The sequence below is a fragment of the Protomyces lactucae-debilis genome, assembly GCF_002105105.1.
Source record: "Protomyces lactucae-debilis strain 12-1054 chromosome Unknown BCR37scaffold_17, whole genome shotgun sequence".
NCBI lineage: Eukaryota > Fungi > Ascomycota > Taphrinomycetes > Taphrinales > Protomycetaceae > Protomyces > Protomyces lactucae-debilis.
Window position 1 is genome coordinate 1 of NW_024468009.1, and position 15,564 is coordinate 15,564.

The 15,564-nt window shown below is 52.9% G+C and overlaps 9 protein-coding genes across 9 annotated transcripts; 5 read left to right on the forward strand and 4 right to left on the reverse strand.

The window, feature by feature from the left end:
- Positions 1 to 967: 967 nt before the first annotated feature.
- BCR37DRAFT_104537 (uncharacterized protein) lies at positions 968 to 2,481 on the reverse strand. Its single transcript, XM_040865877.1, has one exon. The coding sequence runs from the start codon at positions 2,136 to 2,138 to the stop codon at positions 1,272 to 1,274; it is 867 nt and encodes a 288-aa protein (XP_040723372.1). The 5' UTR covers positions 2,139 to 2,481; the 3' UTR covers positions 968 to 1,271.
- A 755-nt stretch (positions 2,482 to 3,236) lies between these two features.
- BCR37DRAFT_104911 (uncharacterized protein) lies at positions 3,237 to 4,397 on the reverse strand. The gene is made up of 2 exons (XM_040865882.1): positions 4,298 to 4,397; positions 3,237 to 4,250 (listed from the first exon to the last, which is right to left on the reverse strand). Exon 2 carries the CDS (start codon positions 3,928 to 3,930, stop codon positions 3,340 to 3,342), a length of 591 nt encoding a protein of 196 aa, XP_040723373.1. The 5' UTR covers positions 3,931 to 4,250; positions 4,298 to 4,397; the 3' UTR covers positions 3,237 to 3,339.
- A 211-nt stretch (positions 4,398 to 4,608) lies between these two features.
- BCR37DRAFT_394447 (uncharacterized protein) lies at positions 4,609 to 5,103 on the reverse strand (the record flags this gene model as incomplete). Its single annotated transcript, XM_040871471.1, has 1 exon — positions 4,609 to 5,103. One exon carries the CDS (start codon positions 5,101 to 5,103, stop codon positions 4,609 to 4,611), a length of 495 nt encoding a protein of 164 aa, XP_040723374.1.
- Positions 5,104 to 6,239: 1,136 nt separating this feature from the next.
- On the forward strand, positions 6,240 to 7,412 carry BCR37DRAFT_382125 (uncharacterized protein). Its single transcript, XM_040869810.1, has one exon. It carries the CDS (start codon positions 6,560 to 6,562, stop codon positions 7,007 to 7,009), a length of 450 nt encoding a protein of 149 aa, XP_040723375.1. The 5' UTR covers positions 6,240 to 6,559; the 3' UTR covers positions 7,010 to 7,412.
- On the forward strand, positions 7,071 to 8,703 carry BCR37DRAFT_104543 (uncharacterized protein). The gene is made up of 3 exons (XM_040865878.1): positions 7,071 to 7,241; positions 7,282 to 7,646; positions 7,689 to 8,703. Exons 2-3 carry the CDS (start codon positions 7,320 to 7,322, stop codon positions 8,466 to 8,468), a joined length of 1,107 nt encoding a protein of 368 aa, XP_040723376.1. The 5' UTR covers positions 7,071 to 7,241; positions 7,282 to 7,319; the 3' UTR covers positions 8,469 to 8,703.
- Positions 8,704 to 8,898: 195 nt separating this feature from the next.
- On the forward strand, positions 8,899 to 9,719 carry BCR37DRAFT_382129 (uncharacterized protein). Its single transcript, XM_040869811.1, has 3 exons — positions 8,899 to 9,176; positions 9,218 to 9,577; positions 9,619 to 9,719. The coding sequence occupies exons 1-2, from the start codon at positions 8,928 to 8,930 to the stop codon at positions 9,449 to 9,451; spliced, it is 483 nt and encodes a 160-aa protein (XP_040723377.1). The 5' UTR covers positions 8,899 to 8,927; the 3' UTR covers positions 9,452 to 9,577; positions 9,619 to 9,719.
- Positions 9,720 to 10,250: 531 nt separating this feature from the next.
- Positions 10,251 to 12,080, reverse strand: BCR37DRAFT_104817 (Metallo-dependent phosphatase-like protein). The gene is made up of 2 exons (XM_040865881.1): positions 10,579 to 12,080; positions 10,251 to 10,542 (listed from the first exon to the last, which is right to left on the reverse strand). Exons 1-2 carry the CDS (start codon positions 12,035 to 12,037, stop codon positions 10,445 to 10,447), a joined length of 1,557 nt encoding a protein of 518 aa, XP_040723378.1. The 5' UTR covers positions 12,038 to 12,080; the 3' UTR covers positions 10,251 to 10,444.
- Positions 12,081 to 12,210: 130 nt separating this feature from the next.
- On the forward strand, positions 12,211 to 13,082 carry BCR37DRAFT_336529 (kinase-like domain-containing protein; the record flags this gene model as incomplete). The annotated part of the gene is made up of 2 exons (XM_040867232.1): positions 12,211 to 12,962; positions 13,004 to 13,082. Coding segments are annotated over 2 exons (831 nt in total), but the record flags the coding sequence as incomplete, so codon positions are not given.
- Positions 12,881 to 14,073, forward strand: BCR37DRAFT_104712 (uncharacterized protein). Its single transcript, XM_040865880.1, has 2 exons — positions 12,881 to 12,962; positions 13,004 to 14,073. The coding sequence occupies exon 2, from the start codon at positions 13,106 to 13,108 to the stop codon at positions 13,823 to 13,825; it is 720 nt and encodes a 239-aa protein (XP_040723380.1). The 5' UTR covers positions 12,881 to 12,962; positions 13,004 to 13,105; the 3' UTR covers positions 13,826 to 14,073.
- Positions 14,074 to 15,564: the final 1,491 nt, after the last annotated feature.

A 15,564-nucleotide genomic window follows, 5' to 3' on the forward strand; every position in this document is an offset into this window, starting at 1 on the left:
ATGGGTGTTGGCGGCGGCTGTTGTGTTGGCGCTGTCGCAAAAATTGAAGCCTGCGAGCGCCGCAGTTGCTCCATCATGGCCTGCCTGTCGAGGTTGCTCGCGTTCATCGCTTGACTGGGCCGTGAGTCATCCAGCACTGGCAATGGATCCGATGAAGGCATGTCTGCAAACCCAAGCTGATTGACCATGGCTTGCCGATCGAGAGTGCTGGTGTAGGTTGATTGTGATGGCAGGGTGTTTGGCGCCGTCACATAAGACGCTGAGGATCCGGTCCCTGCATTCACAGCATTGGAAGAGAGATTCGACAGCGCCTGCCTAGCTTGTGGTGTCTGGCTGCGCCTACTGCTCTGACTCGACCACCTCAGTCGCTGTCGCGCCGCTTCCTGTATTCGCCGATACTTGTGGCCTTCAAACCGTCTGTCATCGCTACTCGGAAGCTGGGTTTGTCTGGCGCGCTCCTCTAGCTCATACTCTTCCGCAAAAGCTGCAGCACGACGCTTCCTCTGCGCCTCACAGCGTTTAGATCGTGTTTGCTCGTCCCTGGCGCTTTCATTCTCAGCAATTTCTGCCTCCAGCCCGGTCTCGCCTGCCTGTTCTGCTGCTCTGAGGCGCTTGAGACGTAGTCCAAATGATAACGTCTCCCAGAAGCTACGATCGACCATGTTACAGGGTGATAAAGGTGTCTGTGGGTGATTGAACGCGTCTCTCGACTGTTTACGCGTTTGTTGCTCAAGCTCAACACATTGCGGGATTCCGAGCCTTCTATAAGCCCGAAAATTTGGCTTCGGAGCTGGACTAGCATTCTCAATTCACATTCTAAATTTACAAATCCTATCTTAACAACAAACTGTGGATGGCCAAGGGCACCATCCACATCAAGCTCAACACATTGCGGGGTTCTGAGCCTTCTATAAGCCCGAAAAATTGGCTTCGCATCTGGACTAGCACTCTCAATTCATACTTCAAATTTACAAATCCTATCTTAACAACAAACTGCGGATGGCCAAGGGCACCATCCACATCAAAGAGAACAAAGAAACAGGGAACTGCCAGCGAGACCGAACCAGGCAGTGTAACAGCTGCGGGCTGAGGTGATCAGATCTGCGTGGTCATTACAAGACCGAACCAGGCAGTGTAACAGCTGCGGGCTAAGGTGATCAAATCTGCTCGGTCATTACATTGCCTCCCAAAGACGTGATTGTGACATAGGTGAAGGTTTCAATGTGGATAGCTATACGTTTGAAGATAAAACAAGAAAGTCATTGTAAACGTCAAGGCCCTGAAAACTGGATTTCTCCCTTGCGCACCTCACGACAAATTCCTTCGACGAATAGGTCGGCAATGCGGTATCTTCGGAACTCCCGGCGCCAGCGATCGCGCATACCCTCGATAGAGCTATCCAATGCAAAGAAACACAAATTGCCAATTTCCTGACCTTCGTGCTCTTCGATACTATCGTCTCGAAAATATGTGTTTGGAGGAGGTAAATGGTCAACCGGTTTCATGTCAATCAATTTGCCGCCAATGAGAGCATATCCGTTGGTCAGCCATGATGCTGGAAAATTGTCGCTCTGCTTTGGTTTGGCTAGCCAGAAATGCATCGCGGAATCGTTTTTGGGTTGGAGGGTGTACGTGAGACTTTCAGTTGTGATCATACTGGACAGCATTGGACGCTTTGCCTGTTTGTCGTATTCCACAAAAAAGATCTCGTACTGCTCAGAAACTCCAGATTTGAAAGGTGCTCCAACAAAGTGCCAAGTTGCAGGGCGTGGATCTTTCTGTTCAAGCTCATACTTCTGACAAGAAGAAACTGTATATCCGTGTCGATCAGTTGCGTTCCCAAACTTACACAAGTTCCATCCCAGCCCCGAAGTTTCTGGTCCTGGCAACATTCCGGTTGGTCGGTAGTCGATGAGAGTGCCACAACAGAGAATCTCGCCCTTATTGGTGTGCGTTGTCTTAGAATTGGTTGTCTTGATTTCTTCATCCGTCTGCGTGTATTTCCACACATTATTGTTGGGATCCGGTTTTGCCAACCAGCAACTTGTGACGTTCAATGGATCCCTGATGTCTGGCTCGATGAAAGTGTCATAGAAATACATTTGCAGTAGTTTCCTACTAGCCCCCCAAACTGACATGACATTCCAAAATATCCGCTTCCATACGAGTCCAACCGCAACTCAGTTTGGTCAGTATAATACCAGATCTTCTTGTTGCTTGGAAATGGATGGAGGACTGGGCCGACCGCTTTGAGTGCTGTAGAGAGGTGTGGCAAGCTGAACAATGCCAATAAGAAAATCATCTTGTGGTTTGAAGAGTGCAGGAATCCACATCCACATCACAGCCTTGTAAAATTTTCAAACGGGTGGCGCAATTCACCATGTGCGCGTGTCTAATGTCAGGGGCATGAACTTTCGCACATTTTTTGCTGCGCTGAACCTCTCCTGCCTTCAAGGTTGTGTATATCAATCCCCGAGCTCTCGCCGCGTCACTCGATTTTCTCCACATGGTACCCTTGTTTCATGCTTTCTGCAACATGAACATATGACATTTCAACTTCCGAGACGGCGTCACTAAAAAGCACGAGTCCATCACACGCATGGTTGCAGAGAACGTGGCTGCTGACTTGCGACTAAGGTGAATCAACAATTGTCGGCTATCGCTACTGCATTTGACGCAGGCGCTTTCTTAACCGCTTGAGGAGGTGCTATCACAGGACAGACTACATTTGCCAATGTCACGGCATTGATCAGCGAAATGAAGCTCTGCTCGTCTACGGCTACATGCAGGGGTGGGCTAGCAGCAAGTTGCCATACTGATATGTATGTGGCGTGCCCGCATTTCAATGTGGTGTCTTGCGCTCATTCGGAGATGTCTCCTGCATCTTATTCAGGACAAGTCCAAATCTGTATCCGAGCTCTCGATTGCTTTGTCAATAGCGCAGACAGACTCCTCCATAGACGTAGGAGGCATGTCCTGCAGCAATGTGTTTAAAGACATGCATCAGCTAGAGCTCTACTTGCCTATGCGGTTGACACTTACTTTGACTTTCTCACACACCTCATACATGCAAGTACGTAACAATAGCCATAGCCATACACCAATCATAGCATCGCCTTCGCATTCACGCTAGGTTCTCGGCCGCAGAGGTAGCTTGTCGCAAATCTATTGTGGCTGTCATACCCCTTGTTCCCTAGACTGTCACTGAACGAGTGACATGAAAGCTCGCCTGTTGGCTTCACGCATGTGCAGAGGGCTGTGAGTTGCGTGCGTGTGCATTGTCGGCTCACTCACGCCATCTGCCTTGTGGAGTAACGAGAAAACGACGCCGATTACTGTTTATTCTCTGCTGATGAGCGCCGTAAGGCCCATGCCGCCTAGCATGAGGTAGTGGAGTGCTGGATAGTCATTGGTAGGGAGCGTAACCATACCCACATACGGCATGAAACCATAGACCACATTAGTGACGTCCCCCTTGCGGTCTAGTGTGCGCTGCCCAGGTGCGTAGAGCGTCAAATCGCCGTCATTGTTGTTGTCGCCTTTAGTGAAAAGCTTCTGCGATGGGCCGCGGTTTGGTTCCTCTTGGCTGAGTGAGTTGACGCGACAGCCACGCAAGCTTGCCTGCTGCCCCTTTGACAAGTTGACGCGTGTCTTCCTTTTGTTGATGAACCCATGCACAAACTTGATGGGCTTGCGTAGCTCATTGATCGCCGACTGCGCTGGAATGTGGCTCTTGTTGACGCGGTGAACAATGTGAATAGAGCGGTCCTGAATAATGTAGCCGACGATGTCGCCAATGTCGGCCATTGAGGGCAGGCTTATCATGAAGAGCAAATCGCCGAGCTGAACGGCTGTTTCCGTGGAGCCCGACAGGAGGACCAGGGCAGGCAGTTCGAAGTCCATGGCGAGGCTGACTGCCTTCCAGGCCATAAAGGCGCGGTGCCATTTAGGCAGACGTCGAGGAACTGCTGGAGCGCCTGCCTGAAAGACAGCTTGCCTAAGTCCAGCATGATATGATGTGTTGCTTCAGAGAGGAAGAGTCGCTCTACGGAGACGTGTCCAGTACAGTAGACCCCAGAGTAATGGCGTAGAGTAAACACGGCCGGCTCGGCACGAGTTTGGTCTGCATGTCCTAGCGTAGGGTTGAAGATGGCCTCCTCTGCTCTCTCTTGAAGCGCTGAGCCGATGCGCGTGACTTGTCCTTCAACGATGAAGGTGGGTGCTCGTCTCCACTGATTTTTGACGCAGTGCTGGGAACTAGGCGCTTGATGAGCGTATTAAGCCGGAGTCACCATACCTTGGCAGTTTGAGGCTTACAGCGATGTCTTGATGCTCTGCAAGCTCATCGACTATGGCTCTACTGGCCTGCAGGCTACCTGGATAGCTAGCTAGTCCTAAGCGAGGTTGTGCATGGACCCTGGCACTGCGTTGTCTTGTCGTGTCTTCTCACGCGCTGCTACGATGTGTACAAAGACCCCTCAATGCCCACTTTACCTGCTGATGCTGTGACAAGAGGTGCCTACTTTGCAGAGCGCCAACTCTGAAATAGCCCGTAAAGGCATGTCCAAATCAACCATGCAGCAAAAAGCATGAACAGACCCCGGTTGGTCACAGGGGTGCGAAACTTGCCACAAGTGCCACCAGGGCTGATTGTGGTTGCTGCTCCTCAAGCCGCCGCTCAAGCCGCCGCTCAAGCAGTTTGACCTGCTTGCCGAGGTCTGCCACCAGGTGCAGCACATAATCAGCGTGCTGCTGTTGATGCCTCTGTGTCTCAATGATCTTTTGCAAGAGATCGATCACAGGCTGATGAAGTTGTGATGATGGCGAGGAGGTTGGAGCAGGAGCAGGAGCAGACACGGACCCAGACGCAGATGGTGGTGGTGGTGAGTGTGGTGGTGGTGGTGAGTGCGGTGGTGGTGAGTGTGGTGGTGGTGGTGAGTGTGGTGGTGGTGAGTGTGGTGGTGGTGATGGTGACGGTGGTGGTGGTGGTGGTGGTGGTGTTGTTGGTGCAACAGACGCAGACGCAGGCGCAGATAGAGCTGCAGACGCTGCTGGCAGTGGAAGCTGATGCTTGCGCAGCTGCTCTTGGCTCTTGTGCGGCATGTTGTCTGAGGAGGAAGAGGTGTTGGAGCGGTCGACGCCTTCTATACCCCTCGAGGGCGGCACACTCAGCAACGACGGACAGAGGCACGGTAGTGCATCTAGCGCAGAAGCAAACGGTCCATACTATGCAGCTGCGCAAATCCACAGAGCTGCGTACGTTAGATCGCTCTCTCTCCCTCTTTTTCTTGATCGTTCTTCTTGGCTTCTTCCTCCATGTTGCCGTCCCTCTGGTGTAACCTGATCTTAGCCATCGCCGTAAAGTGTCCCTCTGTGCTCCAAGCTCCAAGCGCGAACAACTCGCCAGACTGCACCTTCAGGTCATTCACTTTGCCTGTCCCGTGATGCGTCGCTGCACATCTCGCCATGCCAAGTCGCCAAGGTCACCCTACCTAGGAATGCGAATCGGCTCCGTACAACAGCACTGCGGATGTGCATCGTATCGCTGAAGTATATCGTGCCAGTAGTATGCTGCCGCCATTGCCGATCAGAATGGTTGCCAGACACGCCATCGCTTCTCCTGAATGTGCGCATCAGACATGCCAGCATCCAGAACAAATTGAGACGCGCTGCCAAGTCGAGCCAGCAAGGAATCTCTGCGTCAGAAAAAGGAGGCTTATCCTAGCCACTTGACAATGGGGTTCCACAAGGAGCAGACCCGCACAGCATGGACCCGAACACGAACACGATGGGAAAGGCCGCGTCGCAAGTCTTTAGCTTGCAAAATACTTGAGCAAGCATATTCATGTACTCTCTCTCAGCGACCACAGAGCAAGCAGAAGGCCATTGGTGCGACAGTCTTCAATATATTTGTGAGAAGCGAGTCGATCGAGCCGCACCCATATTACAATTCTGTCAAATGCGCTCGGAAGCGGGCAAGATGGCGGTCTCGCTGTTTGAAGGACTTCTACAGAGCCACTTGTATGCACTGCATTGAGCATCTTGAAGCGTCTGAATCGCCGTCACTTCATACTGGGTAGCACCTGTGCACTTGACTGCCAAGTAGGGTACGTCTGCCTTCCGAATCCCCATTTTTGCATGATTGCGAATGAGGCACAAGCAACCAATGCAAAAGAGGCTACAGTCAGAAGCACACAAGCCCTATCCTAGACCCTCATTTCTGCCGCATGGCCGTGTCAAAAAAAAAACGAAGGCGCGATGTTCCGTCAGCCAGTCGCCAATCTCACAGAAAAAGACTGCTGCATGAGGCCGGCGAGACAGACTGAAAGAGCCTACTAAGACACACAACGAGAAGGGACCGCGTGCATGGTCGCAGCTGGTGCCCACTGCAACGCTCTACTGATGGAAGGCGCTGTGATGTGTCGCTCCGGCGTTGGTTGCTGTGTTTCATCCGCGCCTTTGAGCCTTAGCCACAAGTTCTCCGATGATGCAACAACCAGCAGTTCATGCCACTTCATGGTAACCACCACATCCCATACCGAGCTCAAAAGATTGATAGATGCCTGAACTCCCGTTTCCCTTCCAAAAAGGGACGCCCACATTGAGCGCCGACCACCATGTCTTATTTTGCTTTGACGACGCGCCTGCTAAACATGCAAAAGCGCACAGCGCGCATATGACAAGGTTACAGCCTGCTTTGGCATGGTCACCTCAATATATTCGAGCTTGGCGCAAGTATGTAGAGCAAGATTCTACTTACAAAGACGTTTGGGTGAGTCCTCACGAACTACAGGCGCCTGAAAAGCTTCACTTCTCTCTGATTCCCTGGCGCCTGGACAATGAGCCGACGCTGCCAAAGCTGTCTATACAGGATGCAGAGTTTGTTTTCAGCCTTCCAGACCTGCTAGAAGCGCACTTGGACGTACGCGGTCGCGATCGCGACTCAAGGGCGAATGTAACATTCTGTTCTTGTTGCTGGAGAAACCCGCTGACTTTAGATCGTCAATGATTTTTACTCGACTGCTCCGACTTTCGATGAGGCGTGTCTCTCTATCGAACATCTCATCACTCAATTGGAGGCTACAATGCGCGGTGCAATCGGCGTGATCCACCCAGAGCACGATATGCAGCTTCGGGAAGATTCACGCTAGTGGAGCTATGGTCAGCCTGGCGACTCGAGCATACCTCAGAGGCATTTGCAGAAAAGTCAAATTGGGCATTCAGACTTATCAAGGGACTCGGTATTCTCGCGATTCTGATTCTGTCGTGCTAATCAATCAGCTTTCTTGCGCAGACCAAAATACATACCTAAGTACCAAATGGATGGCTGTGCGCGGAATCGAGTGCCACACATCTCGCCCCCACTTCTCGACATTTCGGTCGGGTGTACACTTCAGTACGTCACAGCTTGGCACAAGTACGTGCTGCTTGATCCCGCTTTTGCTCAACTACCAATCTCGACTGATCAATTGCTCTTCGAGGAGCTCGTCTTTGATACGGTGCATCTGCGAAAGGATGGCTCTTCAGGTCAGATCGAGCTCTTGCCAAACACTGAGCCCTCGAGCTTCCACATCTTTCGTGTTTTCCACGAATATATCTTTCCAAAGAACGGGCAACATCATCTGGATGTACCTGCCCGAGCGAATGTACCGATCTCTATTCTGTTGTACCACGTTTGCTAATTCTAGCGCATTCATGCATTGTGGCGTGCCAGACCCGAGCTTGATGAATTCGATCTGACGGTAAATGACCTTATATCTACATGCGGCAGACTTCTGCCGCAGCAAGTCCTTGCGATCATACATCCGACGCAATTGCTATCCTTTCAATCAACCATGGAGCTCACAGATATGTTGGACTTGTGTCGCTCTGGAGCAGAAACCACGCCGAGTTCCGAACCGAGACCGATATGTGTACCTCCAATACGCCTTATTCTAGGGTCTGAAATGGGTAATATGCACTCCCGGCAGCATGCATCGCTAATTAACCTCAGAAATGGAAATTTTAAAGAAACTTGCGATTGGTTCTGTGGCTTCTATGATGTTGGGAAGCAGTCAGCTAGATCACCTAGACGCTGCACCACATCCGGCCTTGTCTTCCACTTCACAGGGATTGCTCGATATGAAAGATTCAAGTGTACAGATGCGACAGCGCATTGTGCATTGACGCATGAAAACGAACATTGCGGTCAAGATGGCAAGAGACCGGTGTGGCTATCGGGGTCGGACTTAATGGGGACACCAGTGATGCTACTGGGCTCTGACCTCAGGCCTCTCGCCCTTGTAGAAGACAGTGCACAATGTGGCGCATCTGTAGTTGCCCTCTACTTGCAGTCTCGCCACAAGTCCAGCTGCGCCGTGCTTGACGCTGATTGTTCGTGCGTCGCAAGTGAAGATGTTCAAGTACATGGAAGGTTAGCCCGAAAATTGGCTGCAAGAGAGGCGTGGTCAAGGCGTTCTTGCGCATGAACCCTTGGCCAACAACAAGTTCTGAGAGCAATACGTTAGCTCTTTCTAGAGAGCCAGGGAAGGAAGTATGATTGCCAGATGTCGCTCGGAACGAGCAGCATTGGAAGAAGAGGGGTGCGCCAAAGCGGCCCAACTATTTGTGGTTCAATCAGCTCAATGGCACTGAGCCTTGAAAGGGATAGAGAGCAACAAGTATCCATAAGTGCGCCCTCAATGGCTTTTCTCAAAGCACGATGTGAGCATCTCTTCCATGTTAAGTCTCTCGCAGTGACAGCAGTTGCAGGCTTGCAGCATGGGTCAATTTTCAGGAGAATCACGACCAAATTTCACCTCACCAGCAGCAACGACTCACTCTCAATCTTGCTGCGTTTCACTCTCTTTGCAACGACAAGCTTTCATCATGCTGCTCTCGCACGCAGTCCCGCTTGCGCGCCAGTACAAAAGTATGAATATCTTGTCATGGGCCTTAAGCTAACTGAGCAGTCGTGCACCAATGCCTTGACACATTCAATGTGCGCGCCCCTGCTAGGAAATTGGACATTAGTCGCAGCACTTCATAAAGCCAATGTCAAACGTCAAAGCAGCAAAAGTCCACATTCAGAGTCAAACCTATGTCTGACCCTTCTTATCATTCTGCAATCAGCCTACAAACCACTAGTCTGGTGCGTGCAGCACATAGGATGGGCGACATCACGGTCCACCGCCATTCTGGGATGTCAGTCGTCACATAAGCAAGAGATTACACTGACCGAATCGGAGTTGCAGCATGCATCAGGGTTGCCAGGACATTGCGCACTGGGCGGGATGCAATGACCGAGCGGCTCAGTTGGCCGGCTCATGACCATGTATGCGAGGAAGACGAGTGCGCTTGCGAATTTGAGATACATGATGATGTGGTCGCCGTGTTGTGCTCGGCGGGAGACTTTATCAAGAAGACATTCAATCAGGAGCTTCTGGAAAGACGGCTTCATTATGTTCCGTGAATTGCTTGGCATGCATGCGTGCATGGTTCCGGCCAGTCAGCTTACAAGTCGTCCTTGAGATCTCTAGTTACTGTTGAATCTGCTACAGACAAAGTGACTTTAGCAGTATTCGTTGCCTTTCTCTTGCTTCACCATTGTTAGCTTGTTTCAACCTGACAATCACCTACCGGTCTGACTGCCTGCATGCCAGCACTGCCTAGTCGGCTGTTGGAAGAAACAAGCTCTTGCAAAGTGTCTAGAGCTGGCAGAGGCCATGCGAGACGCGACACTCCCTACCGAAGTTGACGAATGAGGCAAGTCGCATCGGATTTGTGCTTCGTGGTCAACTTCGGCTGCCGTAAGATTGATGTGGTATTGCGCGTGTCTGATGGTGGTGAAGAGTCACTGTGGACAACGAAGAACTGTTTCTTGTGGTAGTGCAAGAGATTGACCACGGATTGCAGCTTGTTCTTCTTCGCTGTTTCCCTCTTCTTGCTTGTCGATGAAGACCGAGTCAATTCCAGAGCCGAATTGACACAAATGGGCAATAGCCCATGGCCAAGTCCGTACAGAGCATGTTCTCAAGTTCCCATAAGTCTCTTTTTGCGCCAGCAGCCGACTGCCCATGCTGTTCACCAGAATTTGTGATTGTGCGACTGCAGTCTAGATTGATGTACCAGCCATGAACGAGGGTTTACGGCCGGTGCGGCCAGAGCTATTGCCTGTGCATCGCAATGAGATTCTATAAAGCAGCAATGTTGGCAAAGCTTGAGTCAGAGGCGTGCAGGCGACGTGGTAAGGAGCGAGGCAATCCAATTATTGATGTTTGAGGTTACCTGAAGAGCAAGCTGGATAAAACCAATTCTAAGCATGACTCTCCCTCTATGAAGAGGACGGATGAACTTACCACGAGCAGACTGCGACACGAGCAGCTTTCATAGCCGCCTACCGATCGACATGGCCAAAAATTGGTCAAAAGATGTTCTTCTGCTCCAGTGATCTCATAGAAACAGCTCACAGGTCATCCCTGAGCTCCTTCTCCAAGCCTGTACTGACGAGACCACGATAAATGAAGATGTCCCAATAATCGTCGTTTCGCTTCTTCTTTTTCGCTGCCGTCAATTCAGGTGTCGCAGGCGGAGGCACACCTGACTTGTGCCCTTGACAGACTGGTAGTGCGGTAAGTAAAGGGTCTGTTTGACAAAAGTCTTTATCTGTGAATTTGCCCTGGCCATGCAAACCACTCAGCTCCTTCCCAAGCTTGACCCAAGAAGAGAGCGTCAGATCCGGCATGGCATATGGTTGCGCGGTAGTATCATATTCAATTTGGTACTCAATTGGCGCCTTTGGCTCAGCGTTAGCTGCAGTGAGGTTGAGATAGTACTGGGTATACTTGAGTGGCGTATAGAGTTGCCGCTCATGGGCAGGCCCAAGATGAGCCACTGGTGGTAGCTTTGTCTTTTTCCGCTTCTTCTTTCTCTTCTTGTCGATTGCCAAAGGGTTAGTCTCGTAATCATACACGCGCAGTGTAGGGTAAAAGTTTGGCACGACACTCGGTCCAACGTTAACAACAGCGAGATGCTCCAAATTGTCAGTGGCTGGTGGAAGCGCATCAAAGTCATCTCGCACGTCGAGCAGTATCTGGAGAGGATTGCCCATAGCCTTCACCTTTTTCTGCTGTTGGTATTCCATGAAGTAAAAGTGGTCAATATTGACGTGACCAAAAAGCTGGCCAATGACCAGATCGCGATACTCAACAACAAGGTTTGCATAGCGGTCAAAGCAGTCATCGTACCACTGCCGGTTTGTCGGTGGAACATGCCCAATGATCCAGACCTTGATGTTCTGTTGTCGAAAGATGCGAAGTTGAATCTCTAGCCAGTCTAGCTGCAACGATCCTGGCTCATATACACTACAACCCTCCACGGCAGCGTTGTTCTCGTAGAAAAAGATGGAGTTGAGGGAAATGACGGTGAGCTTTGGTGCAACAGAGACATGAAAGTAGGCGCCGCGATCAAATGTGTGTATCTGCTCCGGTGGAATCCACAGTTTCCAGAGCTCCTTGTACTTGGCAATTGTCTTACTAGGTCCCGGGAACATCAGATTATGCGGCCAGACATCATTGTTGCCGATGGTTGGGATGACGGGGATGGTGCTCTCCTTGAAACGATCCGTGCCAAAGACGCGATGCATGCCTTGTGTCATCATGTGGTTGAGCTCATAGATCTGGGGCAGCGTCCGCGGATAGCGGTTGTCATTGTCGTGGCGCGCCGAGTCGCCTGTCCAGACTACAAAGTCCACGCCGCCTTGCTGGACAAAGGCCCGGTCGATGAAGTCCAGTGTTGCATTGACGAGCTGGATTGGTGTATCGCATTCGCTGCCTGGATCTGGACCCCAGTATCCGGCACGCGCATCATGGTGATCCTTCTTCTTTTTCGCATCAGAGGGCTCTAGATGGCACATGTCCATGAGCTTGGCGCCCGGCGTGTAGAAGCGGTCAGGATGGACGTCGGAGATATGTAGGAAGCGTCCAGTGAGCTTGCGCTGGAAGACAATCTGCTCAGCCGCTGCCGCCGCCGCCAGCAGCAGCCCCTGCAGCACCCTCATGCGCCTTTGTGGTGGTTGTGTTGGTCGGTGGATGTCCTCCGTCGCCTGGGACCACCACCATGTCGCATGTCGCGGCCTACGTCGCGGACCGCCTGCCGCCTGTGGAGCTGCGCGTGGAGCCAGACAGGCTGGAGCAGGACACCCGGGAGCTGCTGCGTGCTGTCTTGGGCTGGGAGGATGTCTCCCTCATGCAAGAGAAGGACGGCGTCACGAACCTGCTGCTCAAGTGCACACACGACCAAGAGACGGTCCTCGTGCGGGTCTATGGCGACTCTACAGAGACTATCATCTCCCGCACGAGGGAGCTCGAGAACTTTGTCGCGCTCTACTTGCAGGGATATGCGCCAGAGGTGCTCAATCGCTTCGAGAATGGTCTTGTCTATCGCTATGTTCCTGGCCAGGTGCTCAACGCCAAGACGGTGCGTGACGAGCGGTACGCGCATGCAACAGCATCACTACTCGGAGAATGGCACCGTGTCATGCCTCACAGCGAGAGAAACGCATTCTGGCCAACGCTCAAGCAGTGGGTAGAGCTGGTCCCCGAGGGAGATTCACACAGCACACGTCGACTGACGGAGCAGCTCGCCGTGCTGCAGCAAGAGGCAGAGCAGGCATCCAACGAGCTCGTCTTCTCACACAACGACCTGCTGCCGGCTAACATCATTGTGCAGAGTGACGGTACAGAGAAGGTGGCCTTTATCGACTATGAGTATGCATGCACGCATGATCCACATTTTGACATTGCCAACCACTTTCTCGAGTATGCTGGCATGGACTGCGACTGGGAGACGCTGCCGAGCGAAGCACACCAGCGCCATTTTGTCGCCGCGTACCTGGAGAGCTTCCACCAACGGGCACCGGACGATGCGGCCATTCACGCAACCATGGCCAAGGTCAACACGTACAAGCGCGTCTCTCACTTCTAGTATGCCTCCTGCTCTATGCGACGCTCTGCTAACAAGCCAGCTGGGGCGTGTGGGCGCTGGTCCAGGCCTCCATCAGCAAAATTGACTTTGACTACGCAGCCTACGCACAGCGACGACTCGCGGCCCTTTCGTAGACCTTTGCATGTCGCAGTGGTATCTAGGCTACGGCTCCAACCTCAATAGAGAAACCTTCCTGGGCAGACGCGCCATTCGCCCGCTGCGTGAGGAGCATGTCACCGTCGACGGCTGGTTCCTGACCTTTGACATTGCCGGTGTGCCCTATGGCGAGCCTGCCTTTGGGTCTATCCAGCAGGTCACAGAGCATGCGCCGACGCTGCAGGGCATGGCTTACCTCGTTACTCAAAAGGACTTTGACCACATCATCGCGACAGAGGGCGGCTCGATCTCCTACAAGCAGATACACGTCGAGGGCAAGACCGATGCCGGCGAGCTGCTCGAGCTCACGACACTCCAGGCGCGGCATCCACGGCGGCACTGTCAGCCGTCGCAGCGTTATCTAGGACTCATCCAGCAAGGCGCACGGCAACATGACTTTCCCAAGGGCTATCAACATTACCTCGACTCGCTGGAGCCATTCAGGCTGCACGGCAAGAAGCAGAAACTGGGTGCGGCCATCTTTCTCGGCTTCTGGCTGCCTATTATCATGGCCATCTTTGGCATACAGGAGCTTCTCTCCAAAGCCGGCTTGCCTGTTCCCTCCTTCCTTCCTGCCTTTGCAGGCATCTGCTTCAAGATGATGTGGTGGATACACGACCGCATCTGGGCCGACCGCTTTGGCCGCGGAGACCACAACGAGGGTTATGATTTACGAGTTGCGCTTGCGCTCCATGCTGCTGTATGATCGCTCGAGCTGGTCCTCAAAGGCCTGTCTCCGCATGGTCCTGGTGTGTAAGCATTTTGTAGAATAGAAGGGTATAGAGTCGGTACCGCTGCTCGGCGCGTATGCGCTTCTCCGCCGCCTGCATCCGCGAGTCTGCATTGACGACGCCGCCTGCAATCATGGCGCTCATCTGGAGGTACGTCTTGAAGGGCACCGTCAGGTTGCGGTAGAGCGGCCAGGTGAACTGGGCGATGGTGAAGACGACGATGCCTGCTGCTCCCCAGCGAAGGGTGCCGTCGAGTGCACCCAGCTTGGCTTCCGCATACGCTGCATCCAGGTTCTGCAGGCTGTGTTTGTCTGATATCAGCTCTGGCTTCTTCTCTAGAGGACGCACCGTATGGCATGAGGAGTAGACAGAGCAAGAGAAGCACACACGATGGACAGATCAAGACGCAGGTAGCGCACACTCACGCATTCCTATATACTATATAGATACAGATATGATCAAGCAAGCCCTCACCGCTGCTCACTCACACGTCGCAGCTGCGTCTCTGCCGTTGCAGGCGCTGCCCGGCCGAAGAAGCGGCGGATGGAAAAGACACTCCGGCTGACCATCGATGTGCGCATCGAGACACTGTCGCGTTCTGCTACTGGCAGTGCATGGCCAGGAAGCGCAGGAGCCGGTGCAATGGTCCGGAGACGCGGGCCTCGTGGCTGATAGGAAGCCTGGCGCTGTCGTGCCGGTCGCGTTGATCCATCACCACCCATGACTGACAAGGGCTGCTGCATCGCGTCTCGCAGTCGAGGGTACTGCCCCATCTTGCATGATGCAGGCATTTGAGCGTCAATCGAGAGACACAGCGTCTGCAAGCGTTGCATCGCCGCGTAGCAGCCTGTCACTTGTTCGTGCATCCCAGAGGGCACATCCAACCGCGTCGCCTGTATCGCCTTGTTTGTTCGTGTCTGCGTAGAAGATAGCAAGATGGTCAGCTGTGCCTGCTGCTGGTTGAGCTCTTCCTGGTGCTTGAGCAAGCGGTGCAGTGCTTGCGACCAGGAGCCCTCCAAGTCCGCGTTGATCTGGCTCAAGGCTGCCTCAAGCTCCTTGCCCGGCGCATGCTGCTTGAGACGCGAAAACTTGAGCTCGTCGAGGCTTGGCCATGCAGCTGGCGCTAGCTCCTGTATCTCCTCCAGGGCTCCGTCGTGCGCTGCAGCTGGTGTGCGGTCGTGAATTGAGCGCGACGTGTCCACTTCCACCACCACGACCACCAAGTGTCTGCCAGATGACTGTGCTCTCTGCCTCTGGCGCACGAGACACGAAGCGGCTCCTGCGCTTCGTCATCCTCACCGTCATCGCAGGTGCAGCCATCTCCGCCAGGCTCTTCTCCATCGTCCGCTTCGAATCCATCATCCACGAGTTTGATCCCTGGTTCAACTTCAGGGCCACGAAGCACTTTGTCAAGTGAGTACTTGAGTACCAAGATCTGGCTGACATCAGGAATGGACAATATGACTTCATGAATTGGTTTGATGAGCGGTCGTGGTACCCATTGGGCCGCGTTGCAGGAGGAACCCTCTACCCTGGTCTCATGTTCACCTCTGGAGCCATTCATTGGCTGCTGGACCGCATCCACTACCCTGTGGATATCCGTAACATTTGTGTCTTGCTCGCTCCTGGCTTCAGTGGATTGACGGCCGTTGCAACATACCTTTTCACCAAGGAGATGAAGGACAGCTCAGCAGGTCTTTTGGCTGCAGCCTTC